Raw genomic sequence first — 17,603 nt, 5'->3', positions numbered from 1 at the left:
TTTTTGTGCCTTCACTGCCGCCTCGGCATTTTGATCAGCTTTTCGGGCAAGATCCAACGAATGATCTACCCACTCCTCAGCCATAAATGAAGCCTGGACCGCCTATGATATATTTGAGTTAATAAAGTTAGTCATAATAAAGAGTTAAACTCATATATGGAATGTGCAAAAACTTAGAAAATACATTGGCTAAGTCCTGCTTCAAAAACAAGAAAACTTCCCTCTTACGGAAGGACCGCAACTCTGCCATGTCTTCGGGAAGGCATAGAGCCTTCTCTAGACACTCGGCCACCAGGCTCGAGCTTCCCTTCTTCGGGTCCCTCAAGTTAGCATCATCCATAACAGGGCTACCCGAGCTGAGAGTAAAGTTTGGTCGCCAGGCTGATGCCTTCTTTATAGACTCACTACTAGGGTCCTTAGACGAACCAGTAGGAGCAGCTTTTTTAGAAAGGGCTTTCCCAGCCCTGGTATCTTTAGCGGAAAGGTCAAGACTCTCCCCTTCTTCAATCTCTATCACATGTTTGCTACTTTGGCCCCTTTTCCATTTTTTATCCGCCGCCTCCAAGGAAGGTGCACGAGTAACAACCGGAGTGACTGGACGAGGTGGGACCGGAATCGCCGGTGAAGAGTCGCCTGCGTGCGCCTGCAGTAAGGCCAACAGGTCAGGCTCTTTCTCTTGAAAACCCATTTCGCTGGTTGATGGATTGGAGCTGGAAGGAGCGTCTGGACGGTAGAACACCTCAAAATCCTTCTCGGTCACCTCGGGAGGATTTGGCTCGGGCGTAGCAGCTCTTTCCTCGGCGACAAGGTTAGCAGTTTGGTCCAAGGGGGGATAAAGTAACTGGGCGGCAAGAGGAGCAGGAAGCTGTGCGTCTTGAGTTCCTGCAGGAGGAGGTGCGAGCAGTAGGAATCCAGGGGCCGCAACGTCAATCCGAGCTAATCGTAGATTTCTTGCTCTGATAACGTTCTTCGGGCTTTGGAAATGTTTGGTGGATGGTGTGTACCTGAGGATGATGTGGGCTGCTCGGAGTTGTCCGTCCCGGTGTACAAATATTTTTGACCGAAGAATCCGGTTTAGATCAGCTCGATTCACAGCAGATAAGTTCGGAGCGGTATGGAAATCGTCTGCAATAAGGAATGAAATTGTTAAAATGAATAAGTTAAACAAAGCAGAACACATGAAAATTTTGGTCATTCCTAAATGCCAGGTCAGTCCTCGGGAACACTACCTGGCGTCCCTTCTCGGGTAGGGCAGTGTAAGCCGTCATGCCAGTTGCCCGAGACGACAAGATAATCTTCGTCCATCCCTTTACTCAAGTCGGGTAAGCAAGAGATCAGCCTAACGGAAGGGAATCTACATTTCATGTAATATTTAGTCCTATCCCCTTTTTGGCAGTTGTACACCCAATTTACATCTTGCCATGTCAAATTGGTCCCCATCTTTCGGTTAAGCGCGTCTACGCATCCTAAAATTCTAAGGACGTTTGGGGAACATTGTGAGGGGGTAAGCCTATAGTTTATTAAAAAATCCCTGGTTACCCTACCCATAGGAATCTCCATGCCCCCCTCGATAAACGCAATCATGGGAATCAAAACGGACTCAGGGGGGCGAGGTACGAGTGGAATCTCTTCTTCCTCACAATACGTGATGTTTACGTCATCAGGGATCCTATATCGGTTTTTAAAGGCAGCATTTGCCTCATCCGTGTTTACTAGCTTAGCGTACCTACCCATTAATCCCCGCGGTAAGAGGAGAAAAGCAAGCAAATAGAGAGAAATGAAAGGAAAATGAACACACCTCTGAAGATCGCTTAAAGATGGTCCTCGGGAGCTCACTCTTCTTTCAATCCTTCAGAATGCCAAAATGAGCTACATCCAGCCAAAGGATTTGCTTTTATAGGGGTGGGGTAAAAGAAATAAGAGCGGTAACTTTCCCGCTCATAATTGAAAGCGGGATCTGAACCATACATTACCCATCCGGCCGTAGAATGTGCGCGGGAAAAGAAACGCCAGATTCCATAAATGCTCCATCGTGGGATACGAGGCGCCAGACACGGGTCATGGGGCAGTGAAAAGACGGTTGTACGTGTGAAAACAAAGGGAAGGTAAGAAGCGTGTGTGAGAAGTTAAAACTTGGTTATTAACTGATCGTTAATAACTCAAGTGTTAAAGGGGCTGTTGTGAGGTTCCGAGGATCCAAGAACCCGAAGACCCGAGGAAAGGAAGGCCGACATGCATTAAGCAAGATGAAGTAAAGGAGTAAGGGAAGTTACCTGGGGATACCCGAAGATGATGTGGCATGGGCACTGCTGACATAAGGGTTACAAATATCCGAAGGTGGCAGGCTAATTTAGAGGGTTGCATTAAATGCCCGGCAACAACCATTCTGGCCGCATTAATTGGAGGATACCAACTCAATCCGTTGCATTAATGTGGATATGACCTGAACAGTGCTGAACGCAAAGTTAGAACTCTGCTCCATTACCGACAGACAGGTGTCAGAGGGAAAAGCATAGTAGATTGTGAGGTGTAAGGCCACGATGAAAGGAACAAATTATATAAATAAAAGTCAGGACACTACGGTCAGGGGGACTCTTGTTGTTGAACCCTCTCTACCAAATGTATTGTATGGGGACCTTTAGTGAATAAACAAACAGCGAAGTTTATGCGTTTTTGGTCCTTACAACATCAAATATAAGCTTTTGGGTAAAAAAAAAAATTGAATATTTGGCAACAAAAAAAACATCATGTAACATTCTCGTAAGGCTGGTTTAATTTTTTATTTTTTATTTTTTGGATTAAGGGTTGAGTTATCGTTTTATGTTTATTTGGTATTATTGTACGATAGGTATAAGCCAAGCACTTAAATATAATGTATTGTTTGAATGTGTAAATCATATCATTCATTTTATGAGTTGCATTCTTCTAAAAAATAATAATAGTAATAAATTTATGAGTTGCATACATCCACACATTTACCTTATAAATGGAATGGTCTAAACGTGTAACTTTCTAAGTGGTATGGTGAAAAAATTAAAGTTAATATTCTCTCTTATTAGAAAATTGATATTATTTTAACCATAAATGAAAGGTATAATTATTAGCCGGTAGGTGTACTAAGATTTTATTCTTAAACACTTTCCTAAAGAGTACGCACAAATAGCTTGCTGATTCCCAAACCTCCCACTTCTTTCTCTCTTGAAAAAGGCATTCCGCCTTTTCTATTTATGAAAATGGTAGAAGATACACGAATAGTTTGCTAATTCACAAACCCTCCGCTTCTTTCCCTTACAAGAAAGGCATTGTGCCTTTTTTATTTATGAAAACTAGTGTGTAGCTAGAGGACACACGAATAACTTGCTAATTCCCAAACCCCCACTTCTTTCCCTCACAAGAAAGGCATTGTACCTTTTTTATTTATGGAAACTAGTGTGTAGCTAAAGGACACACAAATAGCTTGCTAATTCCCAAACCCCCACTTCTTTCCCTCACAAGAAAGACGCTGTATCTTTTTTTATTTATGGAAACTAGTGTGTAGCTAGAGGACACACGAATAGATTGCTAGTTCCCAAACCCCCTAGTTCTTTCCCTCACGAGAAAGGTATTGTACCTTTTCTATTTATGAAATTTAGTGTATAGCTCCGTGCATATGCACAAGTAAAATTAAAAATAATCACAATTATATGGTTCAAATTATACGATATTAGCTTAATCTTCTTTAAAATGGTACAATTCTAATATTTTTTTTGTTTTTTGAGAAACACACACACACACACACACGCGCATATATATATATATATATATATATATATATATATATAGTGGAAGGAGGATGAGATAAGAGAATACACTTAGTACATTTCTAATATATGTAACAGTTTCTCATTATATATATATATATGATTTAGAGTTTAATTGGTTTTAGACTCTTCTATTTCTGCACCCTTCACTTGCCTCAAAAATAAAAAATTTAGATGGACTTGCGGCGAAAAATTGGATTCCAATTAAAATTCAATTTAGAATCTAATTGGATTTGGACTATTTGATTTTTATGCTCAATAATTCTTTTGGCAAAAAATTTAAAATTAAATGAGATACATAGCGCCAAAATTGAGAATCCAATTAAAATTTTAATTGAAATTTCTCTAAGTTTTGGTTATATATAGCATTTTAGTAGAAGTATGATGATACAATTTAGGATAAATATTGAGAGAAATCTGAGGTATATTTTCAAAACAATAAAGTTTTGTTACAAATTTGATTATAGCTAATGGCTAAAATTCCTTTTAATATTTTTTTGTTGTATATGAATTTTAACAAATCAACTATTAGATTTTATTTTCTTCTTTATTCTATTCAAAATAATATTGCAATCCAAGCTATCAAAATAATGTTAAAAGTTTATTATTATATAGACTATTCCCTTTTAAAAAGGAATATGCCCAGTAAAGCAAATTCCAAATTATTGCACTCAATGATTTTTTTTTTTCCCAATTTTTGGTAGCAAAAGAAATAGGCTACTAAAATTTTGAAATAATTATGAAATGTACCAAACATTTGCTTTGTCGCCAACCAACAACACCCAAATGAGCGTGACTTAAAAAGGTTTAAAATTTGTGTTGTGTATCAAAGAGTTAAGCTCTTTTGAATATATATATCACTGTCGATTTCTGTAAAACTTTCTTTCCTCTCTCCTATGTTAAAATATTTAGTATTCTAAAAAAAAAATCACGGCTAATTAAAGGCCTATGCCACCTTAAATAACTCAAGCTATCGCCGTTAATTACACCATTCTTTTTCCTCCTTTCTTATTCTTCTTCAAGGAGGAATATATTCTATAGACCCGTTATTCGTCAAGAGGAAGGTTAGTACAATTTATACTTAATTTTTTTGATAATTTGGGGGCGCAATGTCATTTCTTGAAATGAAGTATAATAAACCCAATTTTACTATACCTCAAAGGAGTCAGTATAATTTATCCTAAAATTTATCTCAGAAATCATTCTGTTTGCAAACATTTTGTTTGACAAATCAGAAACCTATATTAATACAATGTTCAAATATACAATTAAATTTTGCTAGTGGTCTGTTTTTGTTTTTATTTTTTCAATGGAAAAGTGAAAAGTGAAAATTTAAAACTTATTTCTACTAGAAATAGGTTGAACTAAAGACTACCTCTCCAATATTATGATAAACTATCACTAGTTCCCAAAAGTATAAACAGTTAAAAAATGATGAATTTAATCATTATTCTAATAAAATACATAACTAGTTCATGCTTATTATAATCAGATTGTATGATCTTGAGATGCTATTATACTCAGATTGTATGGTCTTGAGATGCTATTATTTGTTGAATAGCAAAAAGAATTAACGCAAGAAAAATAGAGTTGCTGTGTGCAAGCAGAGACATCAGTTACTTAAAATGGTTAAGCATGTTTAATGTTTGTTTAGTTTAAGTTACTTGATATCTACAAATTTCCAAAGAGCACAATAGAAGGAACGCTTGAACGATTGCAGATCTATCTGTAGTGCACCATCTGTAAAAGCTTGAGAGAAGATCAGAACATGGGCACCAATTATTATGCCAATCCTATCTTTCAAGGGCAAGTATACTAATTAAAATTCAGCAAAATTAGACTAGTTCACCTTTAATTCAAATTTTTTCTACATATATTTTTTTAATTTTTCCACCATATGAAAAAACCTAAACTCAAGAGTCCAAAAGATCAACTGATGCAGACACCATTGTCCACTGAAATCTATCCTGAGTCTTATTTGTACACGAACGATGAATCTCAATCCTCTGAGGAAGCCATGATTGTGAGGCCTGCGATCAAGAGGCTTGGTCATCAGACTCATCACAACTAGAACTCCAAAGTCCCAACCCCTTCTTATTCATTGATACACAAATTTGATAAATTAATCACTCAAAAAGCAAAAGTTGGATTAGTAAATGCCTGGTAAGGGAGAAAATTTGTTATAATATATTACACCATTACTAGTTAGCATGACCTTACATTGGAGATGTAATTGTACACATCAAACCATGTCAATTTGGAATGCGGGGTCAAAATTACAAAGAGAAGAATCCCAAATGCATGCAAAGTTATCCTCTCCGCAAGACTGCTATAGTCCTCCCCACCCTTTGCAGCTATCAGATACAAACTTCAGCAACAGTAAAGATGACCTGCATCCTTGAATCCCCAGTCTTCACATCACAGATCACCAAGAAAGATTATCACAACGCCATGCTTTTCACTGATCTCCAGCACTGTGATAGCAAAAAATCAAAAAAAATTGATAAGTAAAGGAAATTTTATTTAAGAACTTAATAATGAGTCACTCAAGTATACAGGAAGTATACAGCAAGGGACCAACATAATCAAATACATAAATTACAAGCATCTATCAAATCATAGACTGAAAAAACTAGAATGACTTTCTATGATAGACATCCAGTTTGATAGAGTTTTAAAGAAGAAAAGTTTTAAATCAGCTATAGTCCTTTCAGAATCTTCAAAACACTGGTTGTTTCCTTTTTGATAAGTAAAAACACTGGTTGTTTCTCTCCCACCAAATGCACCACATCAAACAATGAGAGACAACCATCCAAATGACACCATTACGATGATGACCAAAATTTCCTTGCCAACATAATCAAATACATAAATTACAAGCATCCATCAAATCATAGACTGAAAAAATAGAATGACTACCTATGATAGACATCCAATCTGATAGAGTTTTAAAGAATAAAAGTTTTAAATTGGCTATAGTCCTTTTAGAATCTTCAAATTACCGGTTGTTTATTTCCCGCCAAATGCACCACATCAAACAATGAGGGATAGCCATCCAAATTACACCATTACGATGATGACCAAAATTTCCTTGCCAACAAGCAAGGAGCTCAACTACAGTCTTTGGCATCGCCCAGTGGATGCCAAACAAGGTGAACCCCATAGACCACAACTTATAAACAATAGGACAATGTAGTAAAAGATGGTCTACCGATTCTCCATTACTTTTGCACATATAACACCAATTTAGAATCAACACATTCTTCTTACATAAATTATCAATAGTCAAGATAGTTCCTAAAGCTGCAGTCCAAACAAAGAATGCAACTCTAGAAGGAACCTTTTGCTTCCAAATACTTCTCCAAGGGAAGGATTGAGTACATATACCCAACAAAGCATGATAGTAATTGCTTACCTCAAAGTCCTTGCTCTTAGCAGGTGTCCAACACATCTTATCCTCACCAATACCTCTCAATGAGACTCCATATATAACATTCCAAAAAACAGATAAAGAATTTGATTCCCTATCATGAATTTCTCGTAGGAATTCTAAGCCCCAAAAAAGAACCCCGTTAGGAAACTACATGAGATCAACCACATAAGCCTCCTTATCATTACTAATTCTAAATAAATCTGGAAAATTCGTACTCAAAGGATTATCCCCACACCAGACACATGCCAAAATTTCACTCTAGTCTCATCTCCAATCTGAAATTGAATGTAGCGAGAAAAAGTAGACCAACCACTACTAATAGTTTTCCATAAACTCACCCCATAGGAGCCTAAAACAGAATTAGAGCACCAATCTCCCTCCTCAACTCCATATTTAGCCCTAATAACCCTTCTCCATAACGCTTCTCTCTCATACCCAAATCTCCACAACCATTTTCCCAACAGTGCTCATTAAAGTATCTCAAATTTCAAATTGCTAGACCCCCCAGACTGGATAGGACAGTATACCTTGAACCAATTCACCAAGTGATGTTTAGAATCATCTCCCAGACCACCCCAAAGAAAATTTCGTTGAAGTTGTTCTATACGGTATGCTATATCTGCCGGAATTTGAAGAAGGGAAAGGAGATAAGTAGGTGAATTGGACAGAGTACTTTTTATGAGAGTAAGTCTCCCCACTTTGGATAGATACAATCTTTTCAATCCTGCTAACCTCCTTTCCACCTTCTCAATGATAAGATTCCAAACTGCTCTATCTTTGCATTTTGCACCCAATGGAAGGCCTAAATATTTCATAAGAAGTGAGCCCTGCTTACAACCCAACGCATCTACTAGCATCTCAAAATTTGTAACCACTCCCACAGGAACTAGTTTAAACTTATCCAAATTAATTTTCAATCCTAACACAATCTTAAACCATGACAAAATCAGGCACAAAAACAACATCTGGTCAATATCAACATCGCACATAACCAACGTATCATCTGCAAAAAGAAGATGAGTTACTTATAAGTGATCACCTGTGGAGGTACCCACACTAAATCTAGACAATCGACCTCCGTCACCGCCTTATCCATCATTTTGCTAACTTCCTCCATAACAACAACAAATAATAATGAAGACAAAGGGTTACCTTGTCGTAAGCCTCTATAATTCTCAAAGAAACCACATGGAGCTCCATTAATCAGAACTGAGAATTTGACCATGGATATACAGTAAAAAATCCATTTTCTCCATTTTTCTAAGAACCCAAGCTGCTCAAACATATACATTAGGAAACCCTAGTTCACATGATCATAAGCCTTCTCCACATCCAACTTGCATAACACCCCTGAAATTCCTAATCTCAGCCTACTGTCCAAACATTCATTTGCAATGAGACATGAGTCTAGAATCTGCCTATTCTTAACGAAGGCATTTTGAGACTCCGAAATAACATCTCCAATCACCTCTTTCAACCTATTAGCCAATACTTTAGCAATAATTTTGTAAACCCCCTATCAAACTAATAGGCCGAAAATCTTTCACCTCTACTGCATCTGACTTTTTGGGAATCAAGGAGATAAAGGTTACATTTTAACTTTTCTCGAATTGACCTCTCTCAAAAAGAGCTTGAAAAATCTCCATGAGATCTGATTTGATAACATCCCAGCAAGCCTAGAAAAAAGCCATAGGGAACCCATCTGGGCCAGGAGCTTTATCCCCCTCAAAGTCTTTAAGTACCCCAAAAACTTCTACATCATCAAAAGGCCTCACCAACCAGCCAGCCTAGTCACCAAAGATTTTAGGAAAATTCAGCACATCCACATGTGGACGATAGACTCTATGTTCAGTAAATAAATTTTTATAAAACTGAATAATGCAAACCTCTATAATTTTTTTACCCGAAGTCAAGACCCCATCAACCTTGAGAATAGTAATTGCATTGTTTCTTCTATGTGAGTTAGCCATTTGATGAAAGAACTTTGTGTTGCTGTCCCCCTCCTTCAAGTAGAGCATTCTTTATTTTTGCCTCCAACTAATCTCTTCCAAAAGGCTGATATTTTTAAATTTTGTTTGAAGCCTTGCCTTCTCTAACTTCTCCTCTTCTGATAGAACTACCACTTCCTCTTTTGCATCCAAAGCATTTAAATCACTCCACAGTTGTATTTTTTTTACAGCCACATTTCTGAACTCCAATTCGTTCCACTTCTTCAAGTCTGCCTTCAAGGCTTTTAATTTCATGGACATTCTATAGCTAGGTGTACCTTGGAATTGATAAGAATCCCACCAATTTTTCACCTTCCCCACAAAACCTTCCACCTGGAGCCACATTCTCAAAACGAAAAGGTCTTCGTCCCTTCTGAATTGCACCACCCTCCAAGATAATTGGAAGTGATCAGATAAGACTTTAGCCAACCTCCTCTATGACCTACTGGAATAATGATCTTTCCAATCAGGAGAATAAAACAAACAATCTATCCTGGATCCAGATATGGAATTGGACCATGTATACCTACCATTTTCCATAGGGATATCCAACAAACCATGCATAGAAATGAAATTCGAGAAGTCATGCATTGCTTGAGTAAAATTAATAGCCCCTAATCGCTCCGTTGGGAAACGAACAACATTGAAATCCCTTGGTACACACCAAGGCACGTTCCACCAACTATGAAGACTCGACAATTCCTCCCATAACAATCTCAGCTCCCTGCCCACATTAGGACCATAAACACCAGTGAATGTCCATTCAAAATTATCACCCACATTCTTGAATCTACAAGAAACGAAGTAGTGCCCCACAACTTCTTCTAACTTCTCCACCACCCTACTATCCCACATAACCAAAATCCCTCCTAAGGCGCCCAAAGAACCCAAGTACACCCAATCCACATAGTGACAACCCCATAAACTTCTAACAAATCCCCTAGTAATCAACTCCATCTTTGTCTCTTTTATACATATGAAATCAGCTAGCCACATTCTGATAAGGTTCTTAATTTGAAGCCTTTTTTCCCTTTCATGCAAGCCACTCACATTCCAAGATAAAATCTTCAAATTCATTTAGACACAATCAAAGCTCAGTAGCTCTAAAGAGTCCTTATAGTGCTGACATTACATCAACCAAATCACCAGCGTCTTCTGAAGAACAATCGGAATCAACATCCTCCACAAGCACCGTATCCCATTCCGAATTACTTTGTATAATCTGAAGCCTATTCCCTGGATTAATAAGTTCCTTTTGTTCCACATCAACATCAGAAACCAAAGCACTATCTATCTTGGTACCACCACTTGTCTCCCATCTCTGAGTTCAAGAACCCATCTTTCTGATGTACCCCAAGTCTTACTGGGTTCAATAGCATGCGAGGACAGAATCTGCTGTAACTTACTTTGAAGAACCGCAAATTTGCCTTCAGAACTGGTATCGGAAGGCACCAAGTGAGAACCATACGGATGGTGAGACAAGAGATAGAGGTATAGGTTCTGTGATAGCGGCATATCTTGAATCGGAATGCGCCGAATATGCACCATCCGGGTGGGTCTTCGCCGAAACTGGCTTGTTGGCTCCTGAGCTGGCCGATACTACTGATGAGAGAACCATCACATCTTGCGATTTCGAGCCTGAGTTTGAAGGCTTGGTCGTGAGGTGTGAGATCACCGTGGTAGCTAACCCAGATTTTAAACACTGAATGTGGGCTGGGTTTACCAAAGTATGGCTTCGGCGTGGCCTCCAAACAGATTTGGGCTTGGCCGTATTAAGTGGGTTAGAAGTAATTACATTATGAACAGTGGGCTTTAGAGGTTGCACCACTTTTGGGCCCACTTCATAAACCTCAGACCACACTATGGACCATCTCCCATCTTTCCCACGCTCCATACACAAAAATAGATTGAATATCACAGTTATTACGGCTAAAATCTCTAGGATTTGAATTTTGAACAAATGCAGTTTTATTCTTTCCTTTATCTCCTCCGCCACCGTTGTTTTTTGGGTTCCCCGCCACTACCAATGCAAAGGTTTTTGAAGCATCTCTTTTGGGAATACCTGTGGTGGCTTGCCTGGAAGCTAACTCCGGGTCTATTGCCTTTCACAGGTGTAAACCAAAACCTCTCCAGCCACTCCCTGACTTCCCTTTTGGCACCACTATAGAACCGTTACGGCGACCATGAATGAGTTCAGATATTAATAAGAAAGAGCCGTAGGTGTTGGATCCCAACTAAAGAATAAAAAATTTGTTACCCTCACAGAAGGATTTCGCAAACTAACCATGAGACTGTCCAGAGATCAGTTCTTCCACATTGAATAACAATCTCTTTGCACTTCCTTTTCCCATGAAAATTTATCTTAAAGAATCTCTGCCTCTCTCATAAATATGAAGTTGGTAAAACGTACCACCTTCATTAACTGTAAACTCAAAGGTTTTTGATTCGAAAAAGTAAAAAACAGATAAATAGAGTTTTGGCTCAAAAAATCATAAGGCATGATAACCCTTCTATCAGAGTTTTGGCTCAAATAAATACAGATAAGAAGGGCCTTGATGTGACAGCTAGAAGAAGAGATGCCTGCCTCATATAAATCTTTGTTCAATACAGAGTGCTGCTACTTCAACTTATAAGGTGCATAGTGTATGCATATAGCTTATTTCCAACTATGAATACATATATATGTAAGAAGTGCAAATAGAATTACTCTCATAACAACAATAAGCGGATAACTCTTCAACTTAGTGTGGCATTGATTTTGGCAGTTAATGGAAGGTCCGAGTTGGAGGTTTATTTAGCCATCTTCCTGTGGTATGTATCTTCCTTATATTATGAAGGAAAAAAATTTCCTCTAAACCTGTTTAGAAGAAAGTTCCTCCAATCCACAACGTGACAAGTCAAAGGACATCCATACTTTTAATCACATGACCTACTTAATAGTCATGTGACTAGTTTATTGATTTAATGAAGCATGTAGATAGTGGTATAAACCGACTCATAATGGGTTGGAGGTGCCAATTGAGTTACAAGGCTCTTAGCAATTATATTTGGTTTTAATTTATAAATATGTGTATTCAGATCATAATAATTTTTTAATTTGTTCTCTGAATTCAGTTTTCAAAAAACTTTTCTTTGGTAAGTACTAGTCAGAAAACCTATCTTAAACAAGCAATTTTAAAATGATTTTGGGCTAATTTTTATCGAGAAATTAAAGCTCACATGAATGAAGTGCATCTTTTAAACCACATGTTGACAAATCGAATTCAAGCCAAACCAAAGGCAGATAGTGTAAGTGTCCCTAAAAATAATAACCATATAGGAGATGAAATTTCAAGGGTAAAATAAGTAAATGTTAAAATATATATTTCTTTTAATGGTAAAATAAATACCTAAAAAAAAAAGTAAATGGTAAAAAAAATATTACAGATCGTCAGTTCTGATAATATCAAGATGAAAATTCTATTTAAAGGAAAAAAGAATTATTACAGATCAAAGAGATTACTTTGAAGCAATAAAAAACCTAAACAGTATTGTAATGAGCATTAGAATTCTAAGCGTATTGAACCATTAACAAGAATACTGGAGTTGGCATCCAGCACCTCAGATTATACTAACCATCAGGCATGTGACATCTCCAGTGTGTATGTGTGTCTAACACAGTCACTTGATTTCTTTAATGACATAGAACCTCACTAAGGCAGGACCCTTTGCACTCACCCTTGGGGAGTAAACCACAGATACATGACCCCACCCGCTAGAACCATGTATCAAGTAATCCAGGGGAACTCCTACTAGGGATTGAACCTAGGATGTCTGGGTCCAAAGCTCACCCCAAGCCTCCAGTCCAACCACTAGGCCACACCCTGTCAGGTTAACACAGTAACTTGATATTGGTTGCTATTTCTTTACTAACACAAAAGTGGATTACTATAAGAACTCTGGTGCCTGCAAAAGTTATCAATGTGTGCTAATTAAAGACAAAATTCTCAACCATTGGATTCCTTTCTTTCTTTTTCTTTTTACTTTGAAAATGCAAAAGATTTTTAAGAAAATGTCAAAGGGGCCACAACCCTAGTACAGCAGAACCATGTAGAATAAACATTCCCCGAGAAGCTAGAGTATAACAACTAAATTATTTCACAAGTTGTAATGAATATTTCCTAGTGGGAAAGATCAGCACAGGATAAGAAATGATTTTCAGCCATAGCATTGGCAATAAGTTAACCACACCCAATGATGTAAAAAAAAAAAAAAAACCACATTCATTTTCAGATAAATTGGAAACAATAAAAGCATGACTTATTTCATTTAGATGAATCATATGTACCTATTGAGTTGCATCTTCAGTGAACCTAGCATCAAAAGGAGCAGAAGGGTGGGAATTGGCTGAAACAGCTCCACTTCCAGAACCATGCTGTAGTTCAATCACAAGCCATCGGACAGCCTTACTCATCTGTTCCAAACGGACTGCACTAATGGGTGGAAGACCAGTACTCTGGCCGGACTTCCCAGCCGGTGAGCCAGTTGCTTCATCCACTAGGCACTCTGATCCTATCCTTTGCTTCACAGACTCCACAAACTCCTCTGCTTGGTCACAAGCCACTCTGAATAACTCCCACTTCTGCTTAAAATTTTCTAGAGCAGCATCTGTGGCTGTTGTTTTCTGGGCACCAGCAGTCTCCTTGGCTTCAAGTACATTAGCTGCCGCAGCAACAAAGTCCTGATATGCATTGTTCAAAGACTCTACAATGTTGTCCATTTTGGGCCTCCCTAGTTGGTAATAAATACAATTTACAATGAGAAAATTAAAATCGCAAGCGGTTAACATAGAATTAGAAATGAAAACCACAATACTACATACTTTTGCAAGCCACCTGGTTCATGCGACCCATTTCCTATTAATTTATATTCTCTATATTGAACCAAAGAAACTAACAAACTAAACCTTGGTTTGGGCATCAAGGACATTTTTTATAAAGCTATCAAGGGTTACTTCTACACTAACAAAGTCTGGACGAATAACAAAATGATTCACACTATTTGTTGCCTCTAAATTTAGACCATTCAATTTGAATCAGAAAAGCCAGGATGAGTCACAATTTGAAAATCTAAATCCTAACAAACACTGGAATTGGAGTAAACAGTAAACCATCAATATCACTCTCTTCCATATATGTAATTCCCATAAATAAACAAAAGAAAAGAATTTCTCTAACATTGTGACATGAAATTCTACAAATGCAAAGAATTTACATCAACAACAACAACAAAAATAAGAACAATTTATGTACATAGAGAGAGAGAGAGAGAGAGAGAGAGCGAGAGAGTTGAAGCTAAAATTACATAGGCAGAAACTGAAATTTTAAAGTGGGTGTACATCAGGATTAGAAACATATTTCAGGTGCTTCATGTAACTTAAAACTTCAGCCTCCTCCCTGTTAAGAAAACCTAAATAACACTAGTAGAAATAGTAAAAGAAAAAGGAAGCCGACCCTGAAGTTTTGGAAGTGAGGTTTAGTTGTCGTAGAAGTAGTAAAAAATGACAATTGAATCAAGGGTGCAACAGAGAGTATGCTTTTCCATATGATACAATAACTGATAAGAATACATGTGATTGATCCTGATTAGTCTATTGAAAATTGAGATTCACAGCCAACCTCAAGGTTTAAGAATACATGTAGCCGACCGTATCTGATTAGACTATTGAGAACCCATCATAGCAAACCTCAAAGTTATGGGTTTAAGGCTTTATTGTTGTTGATGATGTTGTTTTGCTGAAACTTTGAGCTAAGAGGAACATAGATATATTTATCACAAGGCTCAATTGCACAAAAACCCCAAGGGAATGCACAAGTTAAAAACCGAAACAGTTAGAATTACGGTTACAAGCGATTAAATTCATCATTTCCTAACCGTTTAATCTTTTGGAACAATCGACAATTTATCATAATTTATCATGTTATCTGGGCTCACTTCAGTTGTGTTAACATTTTGGTTAAAATTTTACTAAATTCACATTTTACTAACTGTTTATGCTTATGGGACAATATCAGAAACCCCCAAAATACAAAAATAATAAATAAATTGTGGGTCTAGGCTTAGACTTTCCCCAGCCCAAAACCCATGTTCGATTCTTGCTTTACAGCCCTTCAAATGGGCACTATCAATTTTCATTCCATTGGATAATTCCGTACCTATCATAATGTGTAAACAATAACCAAATAGTTTAGATTGAGGAAATTTCGAATTACCTCGGGTTTTCTTTATACGGGTGCTGAGGCTAGAGGGACTACTGGGTCCTAGCTCCGGTGAGCTCGCCGGAGTTTTTCGCCGGAGGAGGGTGGTGGTGGTAACCGAAGGATAAGGTGCGCGTGTCGTGTAAATTGTAAAAGAGAAGAGAGAGTGATGGAGTGCGTCTGTGCGACTTTCTTTTTCTTTTTCTTTTTGACAATTGGTTAGGATTTAACACCTTTTGTGGTGTATCAAATATCTAATCAGTTCTCAAAAAAAAAAAAAAAAAATCAACCAATGCATTTAGATGTCAAAATTATGATAATAACTCAACCCTGCACTCTTTGGTTAGGATTTTTTTTTCAAAATAACACTGATTTTCAAACAATTTTGTTAGTTAGCACATTTTCAAAACTATTTAGAAAACTAACATCTCGAGTGAAATAAACTTGATTTCGATGTTCTAAATCAAGTACAATGAACCTGATTTCAACAACATTGGACCGTCATAGAACTCGAGCATATTGGACTCGATTTCGTTTAAATTCAGAATTCAACTTTAGTTCTTACCTTCAACAAACTCTAGCAAAACTCAACTCTAGCAAAACTCAACTCTGGCAAAACCTAGGTGAGCTTCGGTGGGGAGCGAGAGATATAGGACAAGACAAAGCGAGAGAGAACCACCAATCCGATCCAATCAACTGCAGCAAAACCTTCCTCACAATTCCGATCTAATCCCAATAATTCCAGCAAAACCCAAGTCCGATCCAATCCAAGCAAAACCCCAGGTGGGTCTTGGGTTTGTTGATTTCGTTGTTTCTCTTTGGTTGTTGTGTTTGATTGTTGGAGAAGAAGAGTTTTTGGAAATGGGTTGTAGGGGTGGCAATTCGTGTTCACAAGTCAGGTTTGTGTTGTGTCGAGCCATTTGTATTTGGCTATATGGGTTAACTCGAACTCGACCTGTTTAGTAAACGTGCAGGAATCCTCAACCCGAACACAACTTGTTTATTAAACAAGTCGACTCGACTTAACATGTTTAGCTCTTTTAATTAACAAGTTATATAAAGGTCAATACAAATGACTCATTTAACAATCTATTTGATTAATAGGTCATACCAAACCTATATAATTTTTATCAATTCCCATATATCTAAAATTAAAATACAATTACAACTATAAATAAGTAATAAACATATAAAAACAACCATTAATTAAGCAATTATATCAAAATAACTAATAATTTTATAAGCTAAACAGGTCAAACGGGTTTGCATGTTAAACATGAACATGACCCGTTTATTAAACGGGTTAGCCGTATGACCCATTTATTAAACAGGTTAGCCGTGTCAACCCAAATATGATCTGAACTCGTTTAGCTCAACCCATGACCTGTTTATAAACGGGTTAGTCATGTCAGATTTTGCCACCCCTAATGGGTTGTTGTGTTTGATTGTTTGAAAAGAAGATTTTTTGGTTGTTTCTCTTCGTTGGTTTTGTTTTTGTTGAGTGAGTGCTGAAATCGAGTCTGTAAGACTCAATTTCAATTTGACAGAAAACGAGTCAGATGGACTCGAGTTTAGCATTCCAAAATCGAGTTTATTACACTTGAGATGTTAATTTCCTAAATTGTTTTGAAAATGTGCTAACCAACGAAATTGTTTGAAAATCAATATTATTTTGAAGTAAAAAACAAAAACCCTCTGGTGACATATGTTGTAATAATTTACTTTATTTTCCATTGATATGTGTGTGTGCGCGCGCGCATGCATGTGTGTGTTAAGATAAGAAAGGATATTTGAATCTTAGATGTAAAAAATATAAAAAGCGTAAATTAGTTAAGTTACAAAGATTTTTGGATACGGCTCGTGTCCATACCAAAAGGCACTATAATGCGTTTTTGCACTAGACGCAAGCTTCACCCAAAATTCTTAAACTCTTATTTCTTTAGTTTCTATCATTAATAATTTGGCAATTCATCTTTTATTAAATTTTGTATGTGTGTATATATATATATTAGGTTGAGGCGTGGAGCTAATTAGAAATTAGAATTCATAAATCATATCTATTTATCTCTAAAATTGTAGGTTACTAATAAAGTCTGTTGTAGTCGAGCAAGAAATTTGGGTTTACCACAAACTAATTAATGTCTTG

The 17,603-nt window shown here is 37.2% G+C and overlaps 1 protein-coding gene across 3 annotated transcripts; it reads right to left on the bottom strand.

Annotated features, from left to right (window-relative positions):
* Nucleotides 1-5,922: 5,922 nt before the first annotated feature.
* On the bottom strand, nt 5,923-15,748 carry LOC142643618 (mediator of RNA polymerase II transcription subunit 32). 3 transcript variants are annotated; one of them, XM_075818311.1, is made up of 4 exons: nt 15,473-15,682; nt 13,549-13,991; nt 12,837-13,166; nt 5,923-6,274 (listed from the first exon to the last, which is right to left on the bottom strand). In XM_075818311.1, exon 2 carries the CDS (start codon nt 13,978-13,980, stop codon nt 13,549-13,551), a length of 432 nt encoding a protein of 143 aa, XP_075674426.1. In that variant the 5' UTR covers nt 13,981-13,991; nt 15,473-15,682; the 3' UTR covers nt 5,923-6,274; nt 12,837-13,166. The 3 variants fall into 3 exon arrangements, with proteins under 3 accessions (XP_075674426.1, XP_075674427.1, XP_075674425.1); XM_075818312.1 differs by having other exon boundaries at nt 12,837-13,084; XM_075818310.1 differs by lacking the exon at nt 12,837-13,166 and having other exon boundaries at nt 15,473-15,748.
* Between the last annotated feature and the right edge of the window lie 1,855 nt (nt 15,749-17,603).

The sequence above is a fragment of the Castanea sativa genome, chromosome 7, assembly GCF_040712315.1.
Source record: "Castanea sativa cultivar Marrone di Chiusa Pesio chromosome 7, ASM4071231v1".
Lineage (NCBI taxonomy): Eukaryota > Viridiplantae > Streptophyta > Magnoliopsida > Fagales > Fagaceae > Castanea > Castanea sativa.
Note: the sequence above shows the minus strand (reverse complement) of the source record. Positions and strands in the feature narration are given on the sequence as shown.

Coding starts and splice junctions, on each gene's coding strand:
- LOC142643618 (XM_075818310.1), bottom strand. CDS start 13,980: ATGGACAACATTGTAGAGTCTTTGAACAATGCATATCAGGACTTTGTT.